Below are 26,137 nucleotides of genomic sequence, written 5' to 3' on the forward strand. Positions count from 1 at the left end.
TCTCTCTCTCTCTCTCTATATATATATATATATATATATATATATATATATATAAATATGCACGTGTGTGTGTGTGTGTGTGTGTGTGTGTGTGTGTGTGTGTGTGTGTGTGTGTGTGTGGGTGTGTGTGTGGGTGTGTGTGTGGGTGGGTGTGTATGTATACATACTTAGTTGTTGCCCGCGGCTTCGTGTAGAGTTTGGATTTGTACTTGGAGTAACTTTTCAAAAGAAACATAAGATTTTTGATTAAATTTTATCATAATTTAAAAATTGATATGTTTGTAGGCATTTTGGCAAATCGCCAAAATTTACTTTTAAATTGCTTTAAATCTTAGTTGAGGGACAAAGTAAAAATATTTTGCATCGAATTTCAAACGATATAGAAATTGGACCGGTGTCATCTCCTATAATACAATCGTTATTTATCACATATTGTTGTGATTTAGGATCTTCATACAGTTTTGGTCCGCCCCCTTAAAATTGTAATTTAGAAAAATGGGAAAACATTTTTTTGTTTTAAAAATAAAGTCTAAATACCAATTTTCAGGATTCTACACCTTCGGCTCGTATTAAAGATTTTCTCACCACCAAATTGAAGTTTTGAAGACTGGAGAAACTTCTTTTTTTTTGAAGAAAAATATATAAACACCAATTTTCACGATAGACGACAGTAAATTCATATGTATTAATAGGAAGTTGCATTGCTTCAAGGGAATTCACATATGATGAAATTTCCTTAATAAATTGGGATAAATTATTTACGGATTCGCTTTTTATTGAATCTAAACTTATATTGTGCTCAGTGTAATGACATGCAATTATATATTTATTGTCAAATGATTTTTTTAACAATTCTAATGCTGTAATATAATTTTCATTTGTTAATGGTAATTTTTAAAGATATTTAAAGCTTCATCCTTCAAAGAAGAATGTAAGTAGTGTAATTTTTGAATATTAGTCAGATCATCTCTTTTATGAACTAAATCAATAAATATATTAAACTAGTGCTGCCACTATAACACATTGCCTCTAAATACAGGTATATTAATTGGCTGTAATTGTGTTGATTTACTTGTTACAATTGGACTAACTTCTTGATTAGATGATTTTGACTATTATCTAAAAAAATTTGTTATGATCCTTGGTTGTATGAAGTTTGTTGAAAGGTTGTAGTTATATCCGCATTGCTGGAAGACCCAATTTGTTAATTCTTGAATGATATTTTTGAAATTGAGGGCAGATCTGGTAGATTAAACGGTAAAATTCTTGAATGTTGATAATGATGTTTCTCTACAGTCGGATGGCCAAAAAATGTATCTTAAAATTTCCGAAGATATCCGCGGCTTGAAGATCAAAAAATGTTTGATGTGCTTTTTTCCGAAGATCTCCGCGGCCGAGAGGCCAAAAATTCAAAAATGTGATGTACGAACAGATGAAGTTCGGCGCTGATTCTTAAATAATTAATGTTATAAATTGATGCTATTATCAATTCTTTATTATATTTGAATATACTTTTGTATGTATAAATTGAATCTTTAATATACTTGAAATATTAAATGAATTATTTATACGTTATTAAATGTTTATTATAATTGAATTACGAACTGAAACTGTTACTGAATGCGATATCCATTTGTAGGCGACTGGCTGGAACTGAACAAGAGTGACGGTTGAAGAATGAATAACGAATGACCGCAAGAATGACGATGGACTTGCATAAATAATGTTGCTGGAGCCGCTGCTTCGTTAGGAGCCGTATGAACTATCAGGAGTCGAGTGATGTCGACAGGAGTCGAGTGCATCCGAAAGGAGCCGCTGAATCGTCAGCAGCCGAATGCATACGAAAGGAGCTGAGTGTACTGTAAATATCCGAATGCAACCGACCGAAGCCGAAGATGTTTAATTTAAAAATTCTATTAAATTCAATAAAGCTCCAACGATAATAACAAAATATAAATATGTAAAGAGTATTTAAAAATTAAAGAAACCTAAGTCCGAACACACGACTATAACAACTTCGGTTTCTGTAATTAGAATTTTTATTAGTGGATTTTCCACCTCCTTTTAACACCTTATAGACGGCGTTTTCGAGAATCCTTCCTTAGTGAGTGCCTAAGTTATAAAAAAATATTTTCTCCTACCTAGGTTAAGGGGTTTGAGCTGTGCGTTAATGTCAATCATCCGAGATATTTGTTTATTTATATATATATATATATATATATATATATATATATATATGTGTGTGTGTGTGTGTGTGTGTGTGTGTGTGTGTGTGTTTGTGTTTGTGTTTGTCAGCTTTTAAACTTTATATACTTAACGTTTGCACGTTTTTACTCCGTCTTTAAGCCTATTTATCTTTTAGGAGGTTTCTAGTATTACTTTAGAGCGATATGCCTTTCCTAGTACATTTTTTTTTTCACTTTGAATTTGATAATTTATTATTATAGTTTTCTCTTCGAACACTTTATCTACGTTGAAATGTGAAAAAACAAGAAAAATTTTTTTACAAAATCTTATTTGTAAAAAAAAATGAACTTGTGGATGTATGGAATTACTTCTCGTTAACCATCATCGGTCACTGATATCAGATGTCACTATTCAGATCTCACTAATAAGTCAGATTATTTTTGCCATCGTTTATGTTTCTGCAATTAATTACAATTGATAATTTTGTTTGGAATTTATTTAAATTTTCAGTTGGATTATTGAACCCAATTTGTTGCCTTTGTAGAAAGGCACATGTTAGAGTGATAAGTTTAATTCTGCCCCTTTCGCCCTGTAAGATTGGTGATATCTCGCAATGTTCGTATCCCTCAATCTAACCTATATGTCTAACCTCTATCTTTACCTTTTATAACTTGTTCGATTTCATATTATCTTAACTATTGGCTTTTATTTTTAGTAACCGAAATTTGTTATGGGAGGTTGTTTACATTAAGTGTTTTGGATGATAATCGATTTTTCTTTTTATGAATAAATCTGTTGTATTTACGGTTTTGAAGATGGATAATTATATATTATTTGGGAATCGCGTTGGATTTGTAAAAATGTGGCTGATAATTTTGATTGTTATTCTCAGATACGTAAATGACATGTAACATGTTATGGTGTGAAATATTCAGTAATTAATATGGATATAGCTAGCTGATCTTTTAATAATCGTTCGCGGAGGTTCGTAGAAACCATTTCTTTGTTTTCTGTATGACAGAGTGCGAGGAAAGTAACAGATGTTCTGATCTGTCATCGTGGTAGTAAGCCAACGACTTGCGTTGACTGAACTATTCAACAAATAATTACAGATGATGGGAGGGGAAAATTGCGTAGTTAGAATTTCTATATCGTATAAATTCTGTACGATATTTTTTTCTCAAACCCAATATGCTACAATAAAATCACAATCCATACGCTGAGGACGAGCAACATACATACCAGACTATAATTTCTACAACTTTTTACCGAGAGTAGACAAACTGTGACGGTTAAATGTAAATGTTAAGTCGCTTAATACAATGGTTATAGCTATCTGAAATAATCACCAGTGTATTCTGCGCATCCTTTTTTTAAAACATAAAAATCTCGTTCAAGTGGACAGGCACAAACGGAAAAGAAGGAAAGATATGTGTCGCCTTCTTTATAGGTACAAATACTTGAATCCTATAATTTTATCTTTTTTTTGCATCGGGATGACATCTTGTACAATACTAGGGATGTTGGGCCAAAACACTGAATCGCCGGAGTGGTCTCTTCCTAATGGGTCGAATATTTTTACACATATTTATGCCAAGCTCTAAAAATTACAGTTATGCGAGAAAACCCCACGCATCCGTTCACAGATATGAAACAGGTATGACTATTATTCAAGTAAATATAATGAAAAATATTTGAATATTATTTAAATATAAACGTTGTAAAAATAATATAAATAAAAAAGCTCTGTAAATATTAACTAAAAAATGAACTCGGTAAATCGCCGAGCAGAATCGGTTAAGTTTATTAGACTACCAAGCTGTACGGAATTATCCTTTGCGGTACGACGTTACTCTATACACTACAAAAGTAATTGTGTTGTAAACATTATTATTCTCAGACTAAGCAATTCTCAGATTCTTTACACGCGGTCACAGTCATAACGAAGACAGAAAATGAAAATCAACAAATGTTGCCCTTTCTTTCATGAAAATTTATTATAATAACATATCCTGTCTCTGTTAATATGGGAAAATATATTTATTTATTTTTTCCTGTTTAGCCTCCGGGAATCACCGTCAGGATAATATGTATGAGTGTAAGTGAAGTGTAGTCCTGTACAGTCTCAGGTCGACCGTTTCTGATGTGTGGTTAATTGAAACCAAACACCAAAAAACACCGGTATCCACGATATAGTATTCAAATACGTATAAAAGTAACTGCCTTTAGTAGAATTTGAAAGTTGGAACTCTCGATCTATTCTACGTATTTTAAATTAGTATTCTATGTGTTTTAAATTTAAATTATTGCGATTAATTTGGCCCATTGAAATATTCGTACGAAAAAGACAGTTTGTCCCATATGAAATGCCCTATTATTATTTAACCAAATATTCCACATATCGACATGAAACAAAAATTAAATTAAAACCTGCCTTATCAAGTTATAACAACAAATCACATTACATCTTATCACTTCACATGTGCCCCACCAGTCATACGAAGAATATCCAGCCGATAGGCAATTTCTTGCCACGTTCGTGATGGTTGAAATTGCATTCCGAACGCTCTCGCTCAGCTCCTGGATATTTGCTACTTTTGTCGTATACACCCTGTCTTTTCCATAACCTCAGAAGAAGAAGTCCAGAGGGGGTTATGTCTGGCGATCCGAGTGGCCAGGGAATTGAACCACCTCTTTCAGTCTACCTATCAGGAAATGTTTCGTGTCCAGCCTTTCCTTTACCTCAAAGAACCAGTGCGGCGGCCCCCCATCTTGCTGGAAGAGAATATTAGGATGCTTATGCTTAAGTTGTCAAAATATGAAATGCTCGTTACAGTACCTTCAGCGAAGAAGAAGATCCTATGACTGCACCTTCCAAAAGACCATACTACACATTAAATTTAGGACAGATTCTCTCAAACTCAGTTATCTCACTAGTAAGCTCTGACCCTCAGATTCTAACGTTATGACGACTGACCTGGCCTGACAAGTGAAATGTGGCCTCATCGTAAAACATAATCGATGATAGAAGTTAGGACTCTGATCAGTGCGTTCCAACATGTTTTCTGCAAAAGCCGCTCGCTTCGTCTTATCTTCTGTTTCAATTCTTGGAGCAATTGCATTTTACACTTCAACTTCACACGCTTATGTACTACTCTGTGGACGGTTGATTTTGGGATATTCAGTTCCCTCGGGGCTCTGCAAATGTTAAATTCCCTGGCCACCCAGATCGCCAGACATAACTCCTCTACACTTCTTCTGCTTCTGGGGTTATGTCAAAGACATGGTTGTGTAGGACAAACAGGTTGTCCAGGAGCTGCGTGACAGCCATTTCAACCATCACACCAGAAATGCTTCAACGAACACGGCAAGAAATCGCATATCGACTCGATATTCTTCGTGTGACTGGTGGGGTACATGTGAAAGTAATGTGATGTAATGTGTTTTTTTGTTATAGCTTGATAAGACAGGCTTTAATTAAATTTTTGTTTCATGTCGATATGTGGAATATTTTGGGAGATATAATTAAATAAAAATAGAGCACTTCAAATGGGATTCCTGTATATTAGAGTAACTTATCTTCAGTAGTACGTATTACTCAAATGCGAAATTTCTGGGCGAAGCTGTTCAGTCGGGTTGATAAGCGAAGCCAGTTCAGGCAAATATTCAATTGTGTAATAAACTCAATTTTGAATAGTCTGGTCGCCTTTCAAACGTTGCTTTTATGTGTCCCCCCTATCCACTGTATTTTTTTAAAGCATTGAAAAAGTTATCATAGGACTATCGTCTCAGTTTTCTTTAGAATTCCAGTTTTAATTTTTTTGCTTATTCTTCTCCCCTCGTTTTCTTACTTTATATTTCTTTCTCAACTTTTCTCTCTCTTTTATTATTATTATTTTTTTTTTGTTATAATGAAACCTGTTATTATAGTAATTGAACCAGCTGGCTGATTGGTCTGCTACCTATTCTATTGCTGGGCCTTCAGGTCCTTATTTCTTTATATAGCTCTCTTCATCTTTGTCACTTATCTCCCTCTTTTTCTGTGTAAAGCAGTATAGTAGGTTGAAAAAAAAAGTTGCGTTTACGTTTTCCTAGAGCTATTAATTTTTTAGTCTTAATATGTTGCTCTACAACGAAGAGATCGAGATCATAAAGCCGTCTTGGTTTCGTACTATTATCAATTCGCTCAATTTTTATTATTATTCTCTGACATGAAATTTAAAAAATCTTACTTCTTTGACACTTTATGTGAAGCCAAAGAAAAATATCAACAGTACTTTTAGTGAAACTAAACCGAAATTTTTTTAACATCAGTGATTCTTTGGGAAATCTTTATTCAAGGAAAATGTGATTTTGCCCGTCGGAATTTTATTTTTCCCAAAATGCTACTCCCTGAGATTTAGTAAGTATTTTGATACCAACAGCTAGTAAGGCATGCCGTACTTTACGATTATAAATTTTTTTTTGTTAAGAAATGCCTTTCTAGCGGAGTGGTAGCAACTCTCCCTTTGATACAAAAGCTTCTGTAGTCGAATCTATCTCGATCAGATTAAACATTTTTCATATTCTATGAAATTCGTTTTTATTATAAATAAATCTTTCATTCGTATCGATACATAATAATTCATTGTATAGATCACGTCATTAGAAGATAAATTAGAGATATAAAAACAAATTATAAGATATTAAATAGATGTGATTAAAATTCAGATCAATTATTTAATACAAACACATAAATTAATGTAAAGTTAAACACATTTAATTTAAAAAATTTCTACAAAATAGTTTAAAATTCAGAAAACGCTTTTAAAAACTATTCTGATCAACACATTTATGTGTACACATTGACGGGTTACAGTTAAATCATGTTATTTTTTAAATTCATCGACAGAGTAGTGTTGTTAGTGTAAAGTCTTTTAATTGTATTTTAAATAGTTTTGTTGAAATATTTTTCAAACGGTTCAGCAATTTATTAAATAAAGGCAACGGAATTGTAATAAGGTCCTTTCTCGTAAGCCTAAGTATTCTCTTGAGTTTTACGATAACTGTTTGCTGCTCCTCGAGGGCGGGCATGAGGTAGGCAAGACACTATCGAAGGGTTGTCCTCAAGGACAACCCTTTCAAGGGAAGCGTGTTGGGTCCATTGTTGTGGGTGTGGAGTTGGAGTCCCTTCTGCGGCTGAGATTGCCCGGCGGGTGTCTCATCGTGGCTTTTGCCGACGATGGGCTCCTGCTGGTCGAAGGAAACTCGCGGAAGGAGGTTGAGTTCCGTGCCACCCAGGCATGCAGAATACTTGAGTTGTGGGGTTATCAACAAAAGATGTTCAAGCCGAAGAAGACCACGATGATGCTTCTTAAAGGCCCGCAGTGAGGCGTCAGGTTCGTGTTTCGATGTCAGGGGCCGTCATATTAAATATGTTCAAGTTCCTGTAGTACCTCGGGGTGTTTCTAGACGAGAAATTGCAGTTCAAGAAGCACCTATACGTTATTTAAACGATTCTACGTAAAATATAACCATAGATGAAGTATATAGGAAATAAGTAGATAATAAAAAATGAATGCTGATCTAACCAAGGAGGAACCGCAAAACATGACAAAAAGCCAAAACCAGAAAAAAGATATTTCCAACAAAAAAAAATCCGTGAAAAAGTTAGACTACTATTTCCATAAATCAATAACATTTTCCGTCACTATCGATGGACTTACTTTTTTCGAGATAGTAAATATATTGATTAATCTCACAAGAAAATAAATACACGCGTTCAGTGTACACAACAGCATCGAAAAATAACAAGAATAAAATGCCAACGACCTCATCGACCTGGTACAATAATCAAATAACACAATATCATAAATATTTTAAATCGAACTCGTGTTAATTATAATTTTGATATACTATGGTAATTTTTAAAAACAATAACAATAATAATAACAAACATAAAAATGCAAGAAATTAAAATTGAAACATCATAATAAAATGAATAAATAAGTACAAAACTATTTTAAAGACGATTTTAGATTGTTACATGAAGAAAATTGAAATGTAATGTAAAATTAGCCGTCACAATAAAGTTAAAAAGAAAGAAAAAACATGAAAAAGTAAACAAAAAGAAATTGTTACAAAAAAGTACGATAGATTCTATAATAAAAGAATAAAAAAAGGGAAAGTGAAAAAGAGTAAATAAACAAGGGTAATTATATTGGGGATAAAGAAACAAACAAAAAAACTGAAAAATATCATAAAACAGCGTTAAAAATATTATTTAAATCCGGACAAAACAAACCTAATTAAAAATTATATCGTTTATTCGCTTTGAAATGAAACTAATCTGAACCAAATTTAAACTACCTTTAAAACAAATCTGATGTGGACCTACATGACTTCCTTGTACGCCTATTAAATTATATATTCACATTTATTTTAAACGAAAAGTACATAAAATTTTATTTAATTAATAACTTCTGATATGTTTTCATATTTTATTGTTATTATTGAATTATTATTTATTGCAATTGTTTTTACCATCACGGGTTAATAATTGTTAATAAATCAATATATTTAAATTTAAAAAAAGTTAAAAAATAAATTAAAAAAAGGAGATAAAATCTGATTCGAAAAGATGTGCCTTCCGCTTTTAAGATCCAAATATTTCATTAATTAAAATTTTATTTGGCTATAACTCTGATACCAATGAAAATAAGTACCACTTATGATATACCGTTGAAAAGGGGTTATTATCCCGGTTAGGAAAAAGTTCAAAATCCATTTTTTTTTTTTTTTGATTTTGGGCTTTATTGGACATTTTGGTCCAGTCGATTGGAATCAAAGGTGCACAACTAGATGTTACAACAGTCCTAAATCCAAAATTTTAATATCCTACAGCTAATCGTTTTTGAAATTTGTGACATCCATACATACGTAACAGACGGCACGCCGAAACTAGTCAAAATGGATATTTCCGTTGAAATCTGAAAACCGAAATTTTTCGCGATCACAATACTTCCTTTACTTCGTACAAGGAAGTAAAAAAATAAATAAAAATGATGAGCCTTTCCAAAAAAGGGTTAATTTTAACCCTTTTTATGGAATACCACAACTGGATCTAATCCTGAGGTTACTTGTTTAAAAGGCACTGAAAATTGGACATAGCAGCTCAAAAGATCATTCAATGGATGGATCGTAAACATATAACTTTAAATATGGATGAAAACCGTTGGATGTGGTTTTAGACTATTTGATAAAAGTATCGCTAAATGGACATTTAGCGATACTGTGTCCTTTATGTCAGTGTGATTTAGTAAAAGCGACGCTACCGATGGACGTGACCAGGGATTTAGTTTCTTATCCGGTGGCTCTACAAAAAACTCCAACCTGAAGCTGAAGAATTTGTAGGGGAAATCCCGGCTAGGGTCTTTAAATAAGAGGGTTATTTTTTTTTCAATGTCTGATCCGTCGCGAAATAAAATGCCGCGCAAAAATCGGATGGACCTTTGCATATGTGTTGCGCAGCGTCTCTAGTATGGCCTTCAATCACGCCACGTTACTCCGTTTAGTTCTGAACACGCAGCTAGCACGTAAACATGTCTACAACAATAGCATCTCCCGCCAAGTGTGAAGTGGGTGCGGTAATTCGATTTCTTCAGGCTGAAGGGTGTAATGCAGCTGAAATTCATCGACGAATAAGTAATTTGTATGGTGAAACTTCGATGAGTGACAGAAAAGTGCGACAATGGTGCAGGAACTTTAAAGCAGGACGTACAGATGTTCATGATGCAGGCGGTCAGGGAAGGAAGCGAGTGTCAACCGATGATCTCGTTGAGCGAGTGGATGAGGCATTTCGAGAAAATCGTCTGTTCATAATTTCTGTATTGAGTGATTCGTTTCCTGAAATTTCAAGGTCAGCTCTCTACATCATTGTGAGTGAGAGACTTCATTCAGCACTGCAAACTGTGTGCGAGATGGTTTCCCAAGATGCTGTCCGACAATCACAAAAAAATGAGAATAGACGTCTCCCTAACGTTTCTCCAGCGCTACCATAATGAAGGAGAACTTTTTTTTTAACAAAATTGTCACAGGGGACGAGACATGGGTCCATTTCGAAACTGAATAAACAAAAGAACAATCCAAACAGTGGATGCATTCTCATTCTCCCAGTAAACCAAACAAGTTCAAGCGAACCTTCAACAGAAACTGTATGGCTACTGTGTTGTGGGACCGGAATGGAGTACGCTTGGTGGAATTCATGGAACGTGGCACGTTCCATGAAAATAATGAAAATGATCACATAGACATAGGTCTGGGAATGCTTTGTTTTCGAGTTACGGCTAGCGAAAGATTTCACCCAGATTCAGCTCTTCCTATAAAAATAAGCCTTACTGTATTTTTGGGCCCAAATTAAGGAGTGAAGTTAATGATTTCTTATGTAATTTGTGCTGGGAAATAGAATATAACAGGTTCCAGAAGTGTAATCCCAGTAGGTTTTAAGATATCCGACGTAAAACACGAAATTTGGTGTCGAAAAACAAGCTTGTTTTTAGGTTTATAGTACAGTAGCTTTGTGAATTGACTAATAAATGCAGAAGGTTTAGTTACGTGTAGAGAATTTAATTTTGAGAAAATTCATGTAAACACACCAATAAAAAGTAAATAAAAAGCCTTCAAAAATCGTTTTTTTATTGAAGCAAAACAGACGAAAAATAGAGAGAAAATAGTATTCTTTCTGTGCCTAATAAACATTATTCCTAATGCAATAAAATACATGAAATGATATATGGTAAATAACAAACCTCAGTTACAGTAATTGTTCGAAATTCCCTCCTTCACATGTATACAGCACTCTGCCCGACGTAATATATTTCCGGTGGCTTTCCGTATCATCTCAAAATCGTGTCGCGTAAATTCAGTAACATTTCGTATTTTAATGAGCAACACTTCTTTAGTATTAACTTTTTGTCGGTAACTATCGTTTTCATATGGCCCCAAATGAAGTAATTTAGTGGGGCTAAGTCAGATTATCGTGGTGGCCAACTCATTTTCCACCACGTAGCTCGAAAACAAAGCGTTTCCAGACTATGTTTTTATGAACATTTGTCATTATTTTCATCAGTAGAACATATATGCTGAAAGTTTATCCGTTTCTTCGTGGTACACTGTATATTTTATTGTATTATGATAAGCAGCTAGCCCCAGACACGGTGGGTATATATATATATATATAAAACCACCGGATAGAAAACAGGAGTTCCTGAAGAGAGTTCAAGTTCATAGACAGAGCAACCCCTATCAAATCATACAAATATCGAGAATGCAGTGATTGAAATAGGTTCTTGCATCCTTAAAATTGATGCAATGCGCTTATAGCAAAAACCTCACACAAAAATCAAAGGAGTTTGATTTTAAAAGTCCTCTTAACGGGAATAAAAAGCCGATGTATTAACAGAGGATTTGTGGAACTGCATGTACAATTCCGCTCGAAGGAGTACTTGTTGAGGTCTTCTCCTGCAGGCTCGTTCCACTCATAATCTTGTGGAAGAACGGATTATCTTTATCCAATATGAAAAGATATTTTATTAAATATGTTTAAAAAGTTTTTATTCATTTAGATTTAAAAAATCACCAGAGCCGAGGTTCATCGTTTTTTTTTTTTTTTTTTTTTTTTTTTTTGAAGAAGTTCATCATTAATTCTCAGAATCATGTGGTGAATGGAAGAAGTGTGTATCTGAATTATTGTATTTAAACACTTTCATCCGATCTCCTCTGAAGGATTACTTCCATCCTTAAATTCTCTGATAAATTTAATCCATGAAGAAATATTTATTTTTCACTAAATGTAAATTTACATTAAACAAGATAAAGATAGTTTTGACCTTTTTGTTGTTTATATTATACAACATTAATATTTAATATCTTCTTATTTACTGGTTAAACTGTTTATCTTTTCGATTTCTTTCTTGTAATCTGTAATCTATCAAATAGATATCTTTTTATTTGTATTTGGTTTTTTTTTTTTGAAGAATCACGCAGTAAATGGTTTCTTTAATAATTTTCTCTTTTTTACATTTATAAATGTTCGTGTACGCGTGTTCTTCTACTGTAAATGTATTCATTTTAATACTACAGTGGTGTGATATTATTGTTTCTTGTTGCTTATAGTTCTACCGAGGCAACAAATCTTTTAAAAAGACCGCTTTCTTTTTCATTTTCTATTAGCTACTGTTCCAAGCAGAAACTAGTTATTTATTTATATGCCATCTATAACAGTTGATATTTTACTATGCGATTATTTGTTAGGTAGGTCAGATTTTGCGAGTTCAATAGTTTAGAAGTGAAATGTTCTTGTTTATTCTTATTATTGTTGTTTTTTAGTTTCTTTTTTTAAGGGAATTGATTTTTACCTGCATAGTCATTAATTTTAAAGATTGTTTTATAGGTTACTACGTATGTTTTGATAAGATAAAAAGACTGATGTTGTCGCTACCGCTGTATTGTATTTATCTATTTATCATTTTTATCTTATTCATTAATTTTCTTCAATTTTTTTCTTTCTTTTAATTGTATTTCATTTGGGTATGACTTTATTATTAGTATTATTTTTGTTGTTAATTAAAAATTTTATTGAACCGAAGAAATTTAATAATATCGCACACAATAATTATTTATTGCATAGCTCGGGATATTTTTTATGTGTCGGTTCTTTTAGTAGTTAACAAAGAATCATCGTTGGTTTTTATTAAACTTTACATACAAAGTTTAGATTAAAAAATATGTAATTAAACTTTGTTATTAATGCTTATCACTCGCTAGAAAAAAGGTTTGAAAAATATATTTACCGTTATTAATCAAGCTTTTAAAGTTTGTTTTTTTTTAATAATGATTAAATTGTGAGGGAAAATTTTTCATTAACATTTTAAATGAATTTAATTAAGTTAATAACGTTTATTTAAGCTATCATCCTGATTCCTAAAGGGATTAATAAAAATAAACGCTGTAAATTTGAGTGAAGTTATTTTATTTTTTTAACAGATTTAAAATGTTGACTGTTTTTTAATGTATTTAAGCTCTAATGTTCATCAGATGTTGTTTTTATAATTTTGTTGTTTAATTTTAAGTTTATTTGTAATATTTTGTTTAATAAAATATTTACTTTGTGGCACAAAATATTTTTTGATTGCTTATTTTAGTAAAAGTCGAATAATGATAATAATTTATATTTTTTTATTTAAAATTAAATAAATTTGGCTTTAATTGATTTTATTCTATTTTAATTTTAATATTTTTTTGAACATAGGGACAACCCTTTGTATCGGTTTTTTAATTTTGTTATAAGGTTTTTTTGTTCTGTTTTTAATATTACATTAATACATTATATTAACGTAATTAATGTAAATAATTAACGTATACAACGAAAAAAAATTCACGGTAAGTATTTTGAAAACAAAAGAGAAAGAGCTTTATTAAATCGACCATTGAAATCAATTTCGTTTGAATAAGCTCTACGATTATTATTATTATTTTTTTTTTTTTATCTAAAAATGGATGAATTTTAAAATTAACCAAAAAGTCAATTATGTAAGAAAAATCTATATTACAGTAACTCTTTTGTTAAATTATTATCACTCTCCATTAATGAGGATGGTGCGTGGGTTTGTTTGTTTGTTGTATGTGCTCAAATTTTTATTTTATCTTCTATTGGCGCAGAGCGGACCAATGGTGGTGCGGCTGCGCGCAGCGCACGAACGATTTATACTTCTTGATACGTACGACTTGTGTTTTGGGAAGAAAAAAGTAAAACATCGTAGTTAGAGGTGTGTTAAAAAATCACAACTCAAGAAACTGCTAATAATGTTGAATTTTGAGGCTTTCGTTGTAAAAGTTTTTGTTGTTGTTGTTAGTACGCTAAATTCATCACCGTCATTTAGTTGAAATTGACAAAAAGATGTTACGAAATCATGTGTAGTGAATGAAACATAAACTATGTAACATTTTCGCGGCGGGCTGTAGGCTCGCCTATGTATAAATTAAAAAATTGACGAAAAAGTCAATTACGTAAAAAAAAATCTGTTTTACAATAACTCCTAGTTAAATTATAAAACATAATGATTAATTTAACTCACTTATTGAACAAATTATGAATTCATTTTGAACAAAAGAAGAAAATTAATCTTCTTTTTTTAGTACTAATTTTCAAATATTTATCTATACAATTTCCTGTAATTCAATTAAAATGTATTTAATACATGCATAAAGTCTATTTTAATTTTGTTTAATAATTTATAAATAGTCATTGTGTTTTATAATTTATTACATTTGATTTGATAACAAATATTAAGAAAATAAAAAAGTTGATTTATAATCTTAACGCCTCTACATTTAAAAATTAATAATGTTTCTTTATTACCACTTCTAATATGGTGATTTCACGGAACCAATTAACAGCGTTAACGGAGGGATATTGCGGTATTTCTTATTTTAACGAATGAGTTTATTATTATAATTACTATTAGTAGAATGTGAATTTTTTAGCTCGCGTGAAATCCATTAGACACGTATGTTGATTACTTATGATCGGAATAAATTTTTAAATACGTGCATTTTATCGAAAGTAAAATTAGTATTTGAAGAATTTTACCTAATTTAAAATTTGATCTCATAGTTTTTGCGTATTTATTCTACACTTTGTGGTTGTTTTAAAAATAATAAATAAGTAAAATCTGTAGCGAAGGATTGTTGCCGTTATATAGTTCATAGTACAGCGGGTATAAATACGTTGCTCGTTTGAAGGTCACAATAAGACATCATCTCCCCACTGTTCTCTTAATATATCCCTTCCACCAAAAACAAAACTTACGTGGGGGATGGTTGCTTCTTCACCCCATAAAAAAAATAATTTGATGTAAATTACTATAAGGATTCTATTATTTGGCACGTGATGTTTGTGTTAATAGTATAATATTAAACAGTGTTTCTTTTAAATTGTGTTCGTAAGTTTATTAAACCTCAATGCGAGGATAAGTGTTAAGAATCTGTGTGAGGGTTATCTTTACACGCGTAATTCTAGTAGTTTGAAGTTCATTTTTAATTAATTATGGTAATTATTGTAAAAATAAATTGATGAGTGTGCGCATGAATTACCTTAATTGTTTGTTTTTGTTTGGCTGTCGATTTATTAATTTTTATCTATGCTTAGGTGAAGCCTAAATTTTTCGCGTATTCCATCCGTGAAAATTTAAAAATGGTAGTAGAAGTGTTGTTTTTTTTTTCAATTTCATCGTCATAAAACTTTTAAAGTATTTATAGTTGAAGGTTTTGTTGATATGTTAAAAAAAAGTTTAATTTCCCTTATGCGATTTTTTGTTTGAAATCAAATGCCTATGAGAAACAAAAAATCTATTATTTATATTAATTGTTGGAAAATCCATAAATAAATCTTATAATGCGTGTCGTAAAGGATTAAATCCAGAAAAAAATAACGTGTAAATTTAATTATATATGAAAACTTTATATAATTTGATTTCATGAAGTACACGGTTCTAAATCAACTCCTAATCCTTTGTTTTACACAACAGACTCATGCTTAATCGCCCAATAGATTTCGTAATTTTGGAAAAAAGTCTATATTAAAAGAATAAGAAAAATTCAGTGTATGCTTTTATATACATTCAAATTATTTCCCTGGTTTTTTTTTTTTTTTGTATGTAACCTATGAATTAAAATTTCTATTTGTAAATCCGATGTTTTATAAATAATTCTGTGTTTTGAATCAAAGAGTTGTGAGTTCGATTCCAAGAAATGTCGTCTAATAATTAAATTTTATTAACGTTCGTCGTGGTTTAAAAAAGGTTTTAGGTTTTATTATCTAACTAGGAGCATAATTAAAAATAATAATAGTCGATTTGTTTATTATTTTATCTGGAAATAATTTTTTGTATTTCCTGTTTTCCTAGAAATTCGTATAATAAATATTTTTCAAACAGACATATAACGTTCTCGGTAAAAAGGTTTTTTAAACATTGTAACCGATAGTAAATACTATGTGTAATGATATTACACAGTAGTGTTTTGTTTAGTCCTCTATTAATAATAATAATTTTATTTTTAAGCGGGTTTTAAATAATATAAATTTATTTATTTCACCGTTTTTATCTTTATTAATAATTTTTACGATTATTGTTTATTTTATATGAAGACTGTACTTGAAAGATACATATTTTCTCATTATTTTTGTCATATTACATGCATTTATTGTAATTTAAATCGATATTAAAATGAAGGATTTTCGCAATCTTATGATACAGTTAAGTTGTAAAATACGTATATTTAAAATACATATATACTAAAAAGTCATTTGTGTTGGCCGGTTGTGTTGTTCGAGAGAAGAACAAGCCCGACGAGGTTCCGTTGCCTTCGCCCAACAAGGAGGTCCGATCGACAAGGCTGTTATGTTTCTAAAATTACTCTGAGGGGCTGGCCGACCTCTGTATCTTGGTTGTTTGTCGGTGTGTTCGTGTATGTAAGTCCGTCGTATGCGTAGTTGCAACCAGCTGTATCTACCGATTTCGTAGTACTCGTGTAACTGTTTCTTATCTTTCATTTCTTTTTTTCTTTGTCCGTCTTTATCAATTTTTTTACTGTGTCTTGATGATTTTTGTCGGAGATGGTTTTTTTTTTATTCCACGACTGTAATTGATTATAACGAGATTATTATTAGATACATAATGGTAATAATGATAAATTATAAAAAAATATTTTTTTAAAAATAAATTACGCAAAAGGCCTACCAAACTTGTATCCTCTTTACAAACTGTATCTTTATTTCTCTTCAGATTTCAATCTAAAACATTCTTTGTTTATGATTTGGCTATACGTATACCTTTATTGTTTTTTGTTTTTTTTAGTTCTAAAATTATTGCTGAATTTAAACACAAAAAAAAAATGTTCTTGACTACACCATCACAAAACGCATCCAACAAAGGGATATAATAGCACAATCATTGACCTACGAAAAAAAACAAAAAAACTTTTATAGTAGTATATATATAAATAAAAACAGCTAACAAATGTTAAGAATTGGGATACAGTTTCAAAACAATAATCGAAACAAAAATAGTCTCCCAAAATATTAACCGAGCTCCTTCGATTACATATTTTTTTTTTATATTGGCCAAACAGGATTAAGTTTCAAGTAAAAATGTAATGAACATTTTAAAAGTCCTTCATAGCATCACGGTCAAATCAGAAATTTTTCAAAATTGACTATAATCTTTGCATTTTAACGTCCTTAAAAAGGACCACATTTTAATAATATATTCCAACGTTATAAACCTAAATTAACCAAAACTATATACTAGTTAAACAAAAGCAATTGGAATCTAACACTTTTCGATCGTATTAAAATTACGCGTTGACTAATAGAAGAAAATTTGCCAGAAATAACACCAGGGTGAGAATAGCTGCACAGATCGCTGATCTCAAGAACAATTGAAAATGTTTTGGTGTAATTTTCAAAAGCATTGTTCTTATAAAATTTTGCTTTTTTTGCTGTTTAAAAAACTTAAGAGTTTTAAATAATACCTTTTCATTCTAGTAGTATCGATCCGTCTACTTATCAAAATTTCTTGTGACTCAACATTTCAAATGCCTTTCTCGTTTTTCTACTGATCATGTTTCGTTGAAGTAATTTGTTACACACTGTTCAAATATAAATTATTTTTTTTATAATGGTTATTTTAGTCGGATACTAGTAAATTTCTAAATAAAATTTTCTTTACTTGATATACTTTAATTTTATCCTTTTTCCACTTTTTTTTATTATCCTTATTATCCTAAGCTCGCATCTATAAGCTATGCGATTCATATGGAGAAGGTACGTTATGATGTATTTTTAAATAAATCGATAACAGTCTACCTTTGTTCTTAAAAATCGTTTGTTTTGTCGATTACTCGGTTAGCCAAAATTGTATTATCCATTGTTCGAAAACCAGTAAATCGAAAATTACGTTCTTTTACCATAATAAGAATTATCTAATAAGACTTTAATCAAAGTAAATTGATCTAATTCGCATTACAGATATACCACAATATATTCGGTTTAGTGAAGAAAACAACGGAAAACCAGTCATCCCTCAGTTTTCCTTAAAAAAAAAAAGCCTAGCGTGTGACTTTTGTTATTCTTGACCGTACAATTTTAGGAAATGAATGATTGAACTTGTTGAGGTTAGATAACTCACATATAACGTTCGGTTACGTCACTTAGATATTTTTAATTTGGGGGAAAAATTAATAATAAAGATTCAATCTTTTCCTAAATTTTCTTGTATTAATTCCTGATTCAAAATTTGTATTATTTTAGGACGACTTTACCCAATAAGCAGTTCCAGGTAGATATGGAATATTTATAAAGCCGCCGGATAGAAAGCTAAGCTCCAGTTACATCAATATGTAAAGCTATCTCCAACTTATCATAATTGCCAAGAATACAGTATTTATTAAAGTCCTTACCACATTCTTAGGAAAAACCGATAACCAGTGGCGGCTCGCGTATAGGCACTGTGGAACTGCAGCACTCCGTATTTCCACTTGATATTATCTATAACATTTAACATATTGAGTCCTTTTTTCTTTATGCTTGTACAATATATAATCCTCAAGCTTAATGCTAGTAGCCATCCCCCAGTTTACGAAAAAGATACAAAATCTTTGTATGGAACTGTGCACTTCACAGTTTCAGCGGCGTGGTGTTTGGCTGTTGTGCGCGTGCGCACATAGGAAGCTGCACGCAAGGTTGCCAGGGACAGACACCACTGTCACTGCCGCTGTGCCGACCCTAGCGTGCTGGTGGAAAGTAGTTTGTTTTTTACTTCGCGTATGTGTGGAACGTTCCTTCTTCGTTCCTTTTTCTAGTTTAGTCGGTGGAAGAAATATGAAAGCGGTTTAATTGTTTTTTTCAGTAGTGATCAGAAGATGGCGGAAAGTAAGGGCTCTTTGATTGCCAAATCTGTCCAAAAACACTCTGGAAGGGCGAAAGAGGAGGTAATTAGTTAAAACTAATAATGAGTGTATTCCTTCCACCGACTAAACTAGAAAAGGGAACGAACAAGGAACGTCCCATACACACGCGGAGTAAAAAAGAACTGCCTTCCACCAGCACGCCAGGGTCGGAACGGCGGGACAGTGCTCTCTCTACCTCGCAGCTTCGCATGCAGCTTCCTATGTGTGCATGCGCACAAAAGCCAAACACCACGCCGCTGAAACTGTGAAGCGTACAATTCCATACAAAGATTTTTGTATTTTTTTCGTAAACTGGGGGATGGTTACTGACATTAAGTTTAAGGATTATATATTGTAGAAGTATAAAGAAAGAATTAAAGAAAAAAGGACTCGTTATATTAAATTTTATCGATAATATCAATTGGAAGTAGTGGTGCTGCAGTTCCACAGTGCCCATACGCGAGCCGCCACTGGAATCGATTAATTTTCGTTGGGCTGTTAATTCAGAAATTCTTTAAAACTTGACGGTTGTCATGAAATCTTTTACATAATATTTTTTCATTAATGTTTAAAGATGCGCCGAATTGACCTGAATTTATTAGAATATCAATTTTAGGGGCATATCTCCAGCTTTCAAAGATTTCTTTTCTCTTTATCACACTTTTCAGGATTTAGGAAAAATCCATTTCATTTGAGGAGTAGAATCTGTATGATTATTTTTCTGCAGTGACCGAATTTTTTGTTTATAAATATGTTCGTTATTTAATTTTTTAAATTATTTTAATACCAATCCTTTGTTTCTAAAAAAAAATTGAAATAACATTTTCATTTCTTTGAAACACTTAAATGAAATTTTTTAATTCTAATATGGCAATAAATTACTCATTTTATTATTATTTTTGCTTTTTTATGTTTTAAGATTATACTGTTTATAGGAGAAAAAGATGACTGGATGAATTTGTGTGACAAGATTCGACACGTGTTTTGTCGTTAAATAAATGTTACATCACCACCGTCATCTCCACCAACACATAACATCAATCATTATACGAGATGACACGCTGCATTCCTCAACTAGATTATTATAATAATATTTTACTCCACAATACACTCACTCACACACACCTACCAAATGTGTGCTGATGTACAACACAGTAGCGCAGTATTATTAGTTATATTTAGTATTAGTCATAACAGTATGGCAAATTCACACACGCATGCACACACACACACACACAATATACATATATTTGACATTAGTTAAAGTGTTGCTAGGTTGTAATTTTTGTTATATTATATTCATTTTGTTAGATAATGACCAGTAAGTAGTATGTTGTTAACTTCTATTTTAGGCGTTGTTGTAAATTGTTTATTAAGGTTTTTTAATAGTTTTACTTAACTGTAAATTGGTTAAGTGGTAGGGCGGTTGTTAAATGTATAAGGAATAAATTAACTTGTAAACTGCACTGAAGAAGATTATACACGGGTTGCATTGTCAGTTTAATCTTTTGCTTGCTAAAAAATTAAATCGAGAAATTCAAAATAAAAAACTTAAAAACTAAAAGACTTTAGTATATAACATTTTTAAAAACTGTAGCACTTATTTTTCACGACTTTACTATTGCATTTAGTTCGCATCTGATTGTATTTATATTCTTTTAACAGTACGAAAGTTTTTTTGGTACTTAATTAGCCCGTCCAAAGTTCCAAAGTTACGGAATCATTATTCCGTAACTTTGAAAATACTTCAGAGTTGCGGTATCATTAACATGTTAAAAATATAAGCATTATTGCCTATAATTGTAGATATAAATAACCAAACTTAATTACGCTCGCTAACTTCGACTAATTAATGGTAATGTTTTGATTATTTACATAATAAATAATTGCAATAATTACAGAATTTTTTTTAACCTCGGAGACCACCGTTATGTATTGCTTCAGAGGATGAGATGAATGTTTTGAAGCGTGTGTGAAAAACGCCATGCCTGATTGGGATTCGAACCCGGTAATTTATTATTTAAAACTCAATATTAGCGGACGTAGCTTACGTTTGGTTCCGTGGCGCGAGTGGTAGCGTCTCAGCCTTTCATCCAGGGGTCCCGGGTTTCGAATCCCGGTCAGGCACGGCATTTTTCACGCGCTACAAAATTCCATTTTCATATTCCCACGCACAAACCTCAAGCTTTGTGGCGAAATCATCAAGAAAAAAAATGTTTTATTATCTTCTTTAGACCAGTACAATTTACATAATATCAGAATCACAGTGCAGCTTAACATTTTAGAGATTATTATTGAGCATCAGTGTAATTTAAAACGTCGTTAGTTGTTTAATTAACAACATATTATTTTGATTAATTTATTAATCATAATAAATTAATTTATTTGATAAGACATTGCGAAAAAGATTACAATTTTATCAGAATACAGTTTTGTTTTATCTTTTAGATATACATGTATAAAACAAAATGAAACTAAGTAATCCGTTGCTTACTTTTATTTTATGAGTGTTCGTTTGTAACAGCTGAAAATTTATTTAAATGATTTTTTTCTTTTTTATAAGGAAGTTATTAAAATGAATCTATCATAACGTTAATTGTATTGTAGGAAGTCTGTTTAATTTATGTGTAATGCAAATCTCTACCATCTCTTGACAAAAAATAACTTTTGTGGTTTTTATCCGTTGTAAGATGTTTTAAGAGAAAAAACAATTATAGCATGAGCATTTTACCGTAGTTTTGCATCAGCCTGATGCTCTAACGGGAAAATGATTTCAGTATGACTTTACACAAAAAGGATAGATTTTATTTTTTTTAAATCTTCTATACTTTTTATCGGCTGTTTTTTTTTTTTTTTTAAGATAATCGGAAGAATTTCTTATCGATAATATCGGTTTTGGTTTTACTGTCATACATAAAAAAAAACAATGAAGGTTCAGAATATCCAAAGTTTATTATATATATACACACACACTCACTCACAAGGGGAAATCTAAAATTATCCTCGCTTTACTTTTTTTTTCAGTTTATGCACACAAATGTAGAAGTTGAAAAACCACAATGTTTTTCCAATAGCCTCCTTCCTTTTCGATATACTTGGTTTAGCGGTCCAAAGAGATGATAGTTATGTGAAGGGAGGAGGTCTGGGCTACAGACAGGATATTCCAGTACCTCGAAACCCAAGTAGGTAATGGTTTGAATGAAGTGGTCGTGCATTATCATGCAACAACAACACTTTCTTCGACAATAGGCCTCGGCGTTTGGTGTGAATTTCTGGCTTCAGATTTTTTGCTAGCAAATCATTGTACCTTGCATTATTGATTCGTATGCTACATTGTCGTTGGTAATTCGCCGGTTTGCCAGAATACCATTGCTCGAGCTCGCTGAATCTTCTCATCAGTGCTGGTGGTTGACGGGCGTCCTACTCGGTCTTCGTGAATCACACTATTTTAAAATTCTCGATCCACATTTCTTGTCGTAGATCGCTGTCCCCATATTGCGTTGTAAGCCTTCAATGAACTTTAGCCTTTGTAAAACCATCCGACTAGAGAAATCATCGTAACTCTTCTTCCAGGGGTAACCGACGAGAGGAAGTTACTATTTGAAGTTTGCGAATTGGGTACTAGACTCACTCGTGGACATCTCATAACGCAGTGCATCTGTTTGTATTCGCTGCGACTTCCAACTGCCGGTGCACCACTTGTGGACTGCGTCTGTTATGCGGCATTGCGTCAGGAATTTAAATTTTGGGTTAACATCCGAAATACTTTAGGGAACGATATGACTATGTTATCGAATATCATCCTATTTCTTAAGGCTGTGCAACTTTATTCAAATGTTTGATTATAACTGTAATGTGTTTCTCCTTTTATGCCGTTTTACGTGTGCTAGATGGCAATTTTGTTGTTTTACGTTAGATTGTTAATATTGTTTTTTAATATGTTTCTATTTTACATTTAGCATGCAGTGTTGGGGTTTTACATCTGTTTATTTTTTTAATTGTTTATTATAGTAATTGTGTGTCCGGGCGCTGATAAAATTATTCGTTTTGCGCCCAAGAAAAAAGAGAGAAATCGCATCACTGTGTTCTTTGTTTCTCTCGTTGGTACACATTGTTAGCGTAGCGCGTATGGCTTATACTGACAGAAACAAGATAATGACGCTACCAAGATTAAAGTTTTAATTACGTGACTACACTATTATCAATTCTAATCATGCATGTGCAGAAGGCAGTGTGACAAACGTAATAATGTGTTATGACGAATGTGCGGATATCTTTTATCTCACCTGCGAGTATATACAATATTTAAATATACGAGGGCTGTTTTTTTTAACCTCCAGTCTAAGTAAACAAGAGATAGGCGTGGGCCAGGTCTGCGCGTCGTGCTATTGCGTCACTCCCTCAGCACAACCTCTGCCATTGCCGGCTCCATTGCATCAGTCTGAGTCGAACTACGGCCAGTTGAATGCGGCCGCTACGTTCGATGCTCCCACCAAGTGTGAATTGCTTAGTGTGATACGTTTTCTGCAAGCAGAAAGGTGTAGCGCTGCTGATATCCATCGCAGAATGAGCCTAGTATGTGGTGAAAACTTTATGAGACACGGGAATGGTGTAGGTAATGTAAAGAAGGGTGAACGGATGTCCATGACGAAGGTGGTCAAGGACGCAAGTCGGTCGCTACTGTACGCTTGGTTGAGCGTGTTGAAGTTTTGTCCGCGACAAACGGAGGTTTACGATAATTGAATTTTCTGCAGAAATCTCAGAAACTTCAAGGTATTCTCTGAACACAATTGTAACTACAGACTAGGATACCGAAAGCTGTGTGCACGTTGGGTCCCAGAAATGCTGAATGATGATCACAAAACACAGCGAATGGTGTCAGCCTTAATGTTTCTCACGCGTTACGATAATGAGGAGTAGAGTTCTTAAAGTCTATCGTTAGTGGCGATGAGACTTGTATCCAGTATGAAAATCCAGAAACCAAAGAATAGTCTCTAAGCAGTGGTGCACACTTCTCCAAACAAGCTGAAAAATTCAGACACTGAGCAACAGGAAAACAGTGGCTACAGTTTTTTGGGACCGTAAAGAAAGTGTCTTGTTAGTGAACTTTATGGATCAGTGAACAGCGATAACAACGGAAGTTTATTGTGTATCTTTACGTCCCCTCCGCAGAGCGATCCAAAACAAACGAAGAAGCATATGCTCTCGTCCGTCGTGGTTTTGATCCACGACAATGCACAACTCAAGACCTCAAACACTTCAAGTGGGAATTTTCGACCATCCACCGTATAGTCCAGACCTAGCACCTAGCGATTTTCATCTCTTTCGAGAATTGAAGGCATGGTTGGACGGACAACACTTCACCACCAACGAAGAACTGGTGATGTTACGATACTATAAATGCCTCACTCGTTTTGGCGATTATGTAGAAAAATAAGTTAGACACTACTACTCAACTTTAATAATAAAATCGTTTTGTTACGTCAATGTGAACTTTTTTTTATAGCCCATCAGAAGTGGAAAAAAAAACATCCCTCGTATCTACTAATGCAACACAAATCAAAATTTACAGGCCTTTTTTTTACTCTAAAACCAAAAGTAAGGAAGTATATATATATATATATATATATATATATATATATATATATATATACAGGTGATTCCAAATTGCATTACATTCTTTCGGGTGATGATTCTATAACCAAAAATAAGAAAGAAAAAATGTTTGACTTTACATGAAATTCATGTAAAGTCCCATAACTCAGAAAACGGTTCATTAGCGAATTTCGCCTCGCAAAACATTAGCTCTGCTTTCTTCTTTCTCTGTGAATTAAACCGTACTAAAATTCTTGGGGTACAATTCGAGGGATAAATGTCGTGCTTTCTTCCTTATTGTTTTTAATCTAAGAAATTGAACTAAAGTGGTCCCGGACCTATATTTCACTTAGGTTTTTGGAAAAACGGGGTAAAACAAGCAAATGTTTTGTCGGGAAATATTCTTTTTTAGGTTTGGAATAAAATAATAAATAGAAATTTGTAGTTAACTTGAGAAATTAATCCTGAAAAAATTAATGTAAATAACGTCAAATAAAATTAAACGCAAATGTCAGAAGTTCAACTTAATTGGAAACAAAACACACAAATTGGGTTGGAAGAATGATACGATTTCAAACAGAACAATTTACATACAAATGCTAAAAATTATAAAAATAATTTTCCATCCAGTTTGTGTGTTTTGTTTTTAATTAGTTAAACTTCTCAAATTTGTGTTTAGTTTTAATTAGACGTTATTTACATCAATTTTCTCAGAATGAATTTCTCTACAAAGGTAATTAGAAATTTCTATTTGTTTATAGGTAAATTAACAAAGTTATTTTCTCCGAAACCTAAAAATGTGTATTTTTCGACAAAACATTTTCATGTATTACCCAGTTTTTTAAAACCTAAGTGAGATAGAGGTCTTGGATCAGTTTTATTCAATTTCTTAAATAAAAAATATAAGGAAGCATAAAATTTACCCCTCGATTTGTATCCCAAGAATTTTAAATCGGTTTAGTTTTACAGGGTGACCAGAAAGTAGAACCAAATGATTCGCGACCTGAAACTCTAAAGAACCGTTTTCTGACCTATGTTTTTATGAAATTTTTTTTCTTATTTTTGATTATACAATCATGTGAGAGATTGTATTGATATTTTGGAATCAGGTGTGTGTATGTGCGTGTGTGTGTGTGTGTGTGTATACATATATATTTTTTTTTCTCTTTTTCTTTTAGTTTTTAAATAAATGGTACTCATTTCCCTGTAAATTGTGGTTCGTGCCTCAGGGTAACTGGTTAACCGGCGGTTGATTAATAAAATAACTAATTTTATTTGCCTTAAATACCGATTACAGATTAGACTTAATCTGTTCTATTTTTAATATCGTTTACCATTTTATAAGTAGTATTTTTAATACCTATTTTAT

The 26,137-nt window shown here is 32.2% G+C and overlaps 1 protein-coding gene across 8 annotated transcripts in view; it reads left to right on the top strand.

Annotated features, from left to right (window-relative positions):
• ssh (Protein phosphatase Slingshot) overlaps window positions 1-26,137 on the top strand; it is a 504,868-nt gene that overhangs the window by 184,285 nt on the left and 294,446 nt on the right. The window contains exon 1 of one of the 8 annotated variants that reach the window (XM_075364388.1): window positions 15,117-15,274. The exons of 6 other annotated variants lie outside the window; for them this stretch is intronic. In XM_075364388.1, coding sequence (XP_075220503.1) covers window positions 15,272-15,274 — 3 coding nt within the window. In that variant the 5' untranslated portion in view covers window positions 15,117-15,271. Of the gene's footprint in view, window positions 1-15,116; window positions 15,275-26,137 lie in introns of those variants that run through there. One more of the 8 variants, XM_075364391.1, reaches the window with a different exon arrangement.

The sequence above is a fragment of the Lycorma delicatula genome, chromosome 4 (assembly GCF_047948215.1).
Source record: "Lycorma delicatula isolate Av1 chromosome 4, ASM4794821v1, whole genome shotgun sequence".
Classification (NCBI taxonomy): domain Eukaryota; kingdom Metazoa; phylum Arthropoda; class Insecta; order Hemiptera; family Fulgoridae; genus Lycorma; species Lycorma delicatula.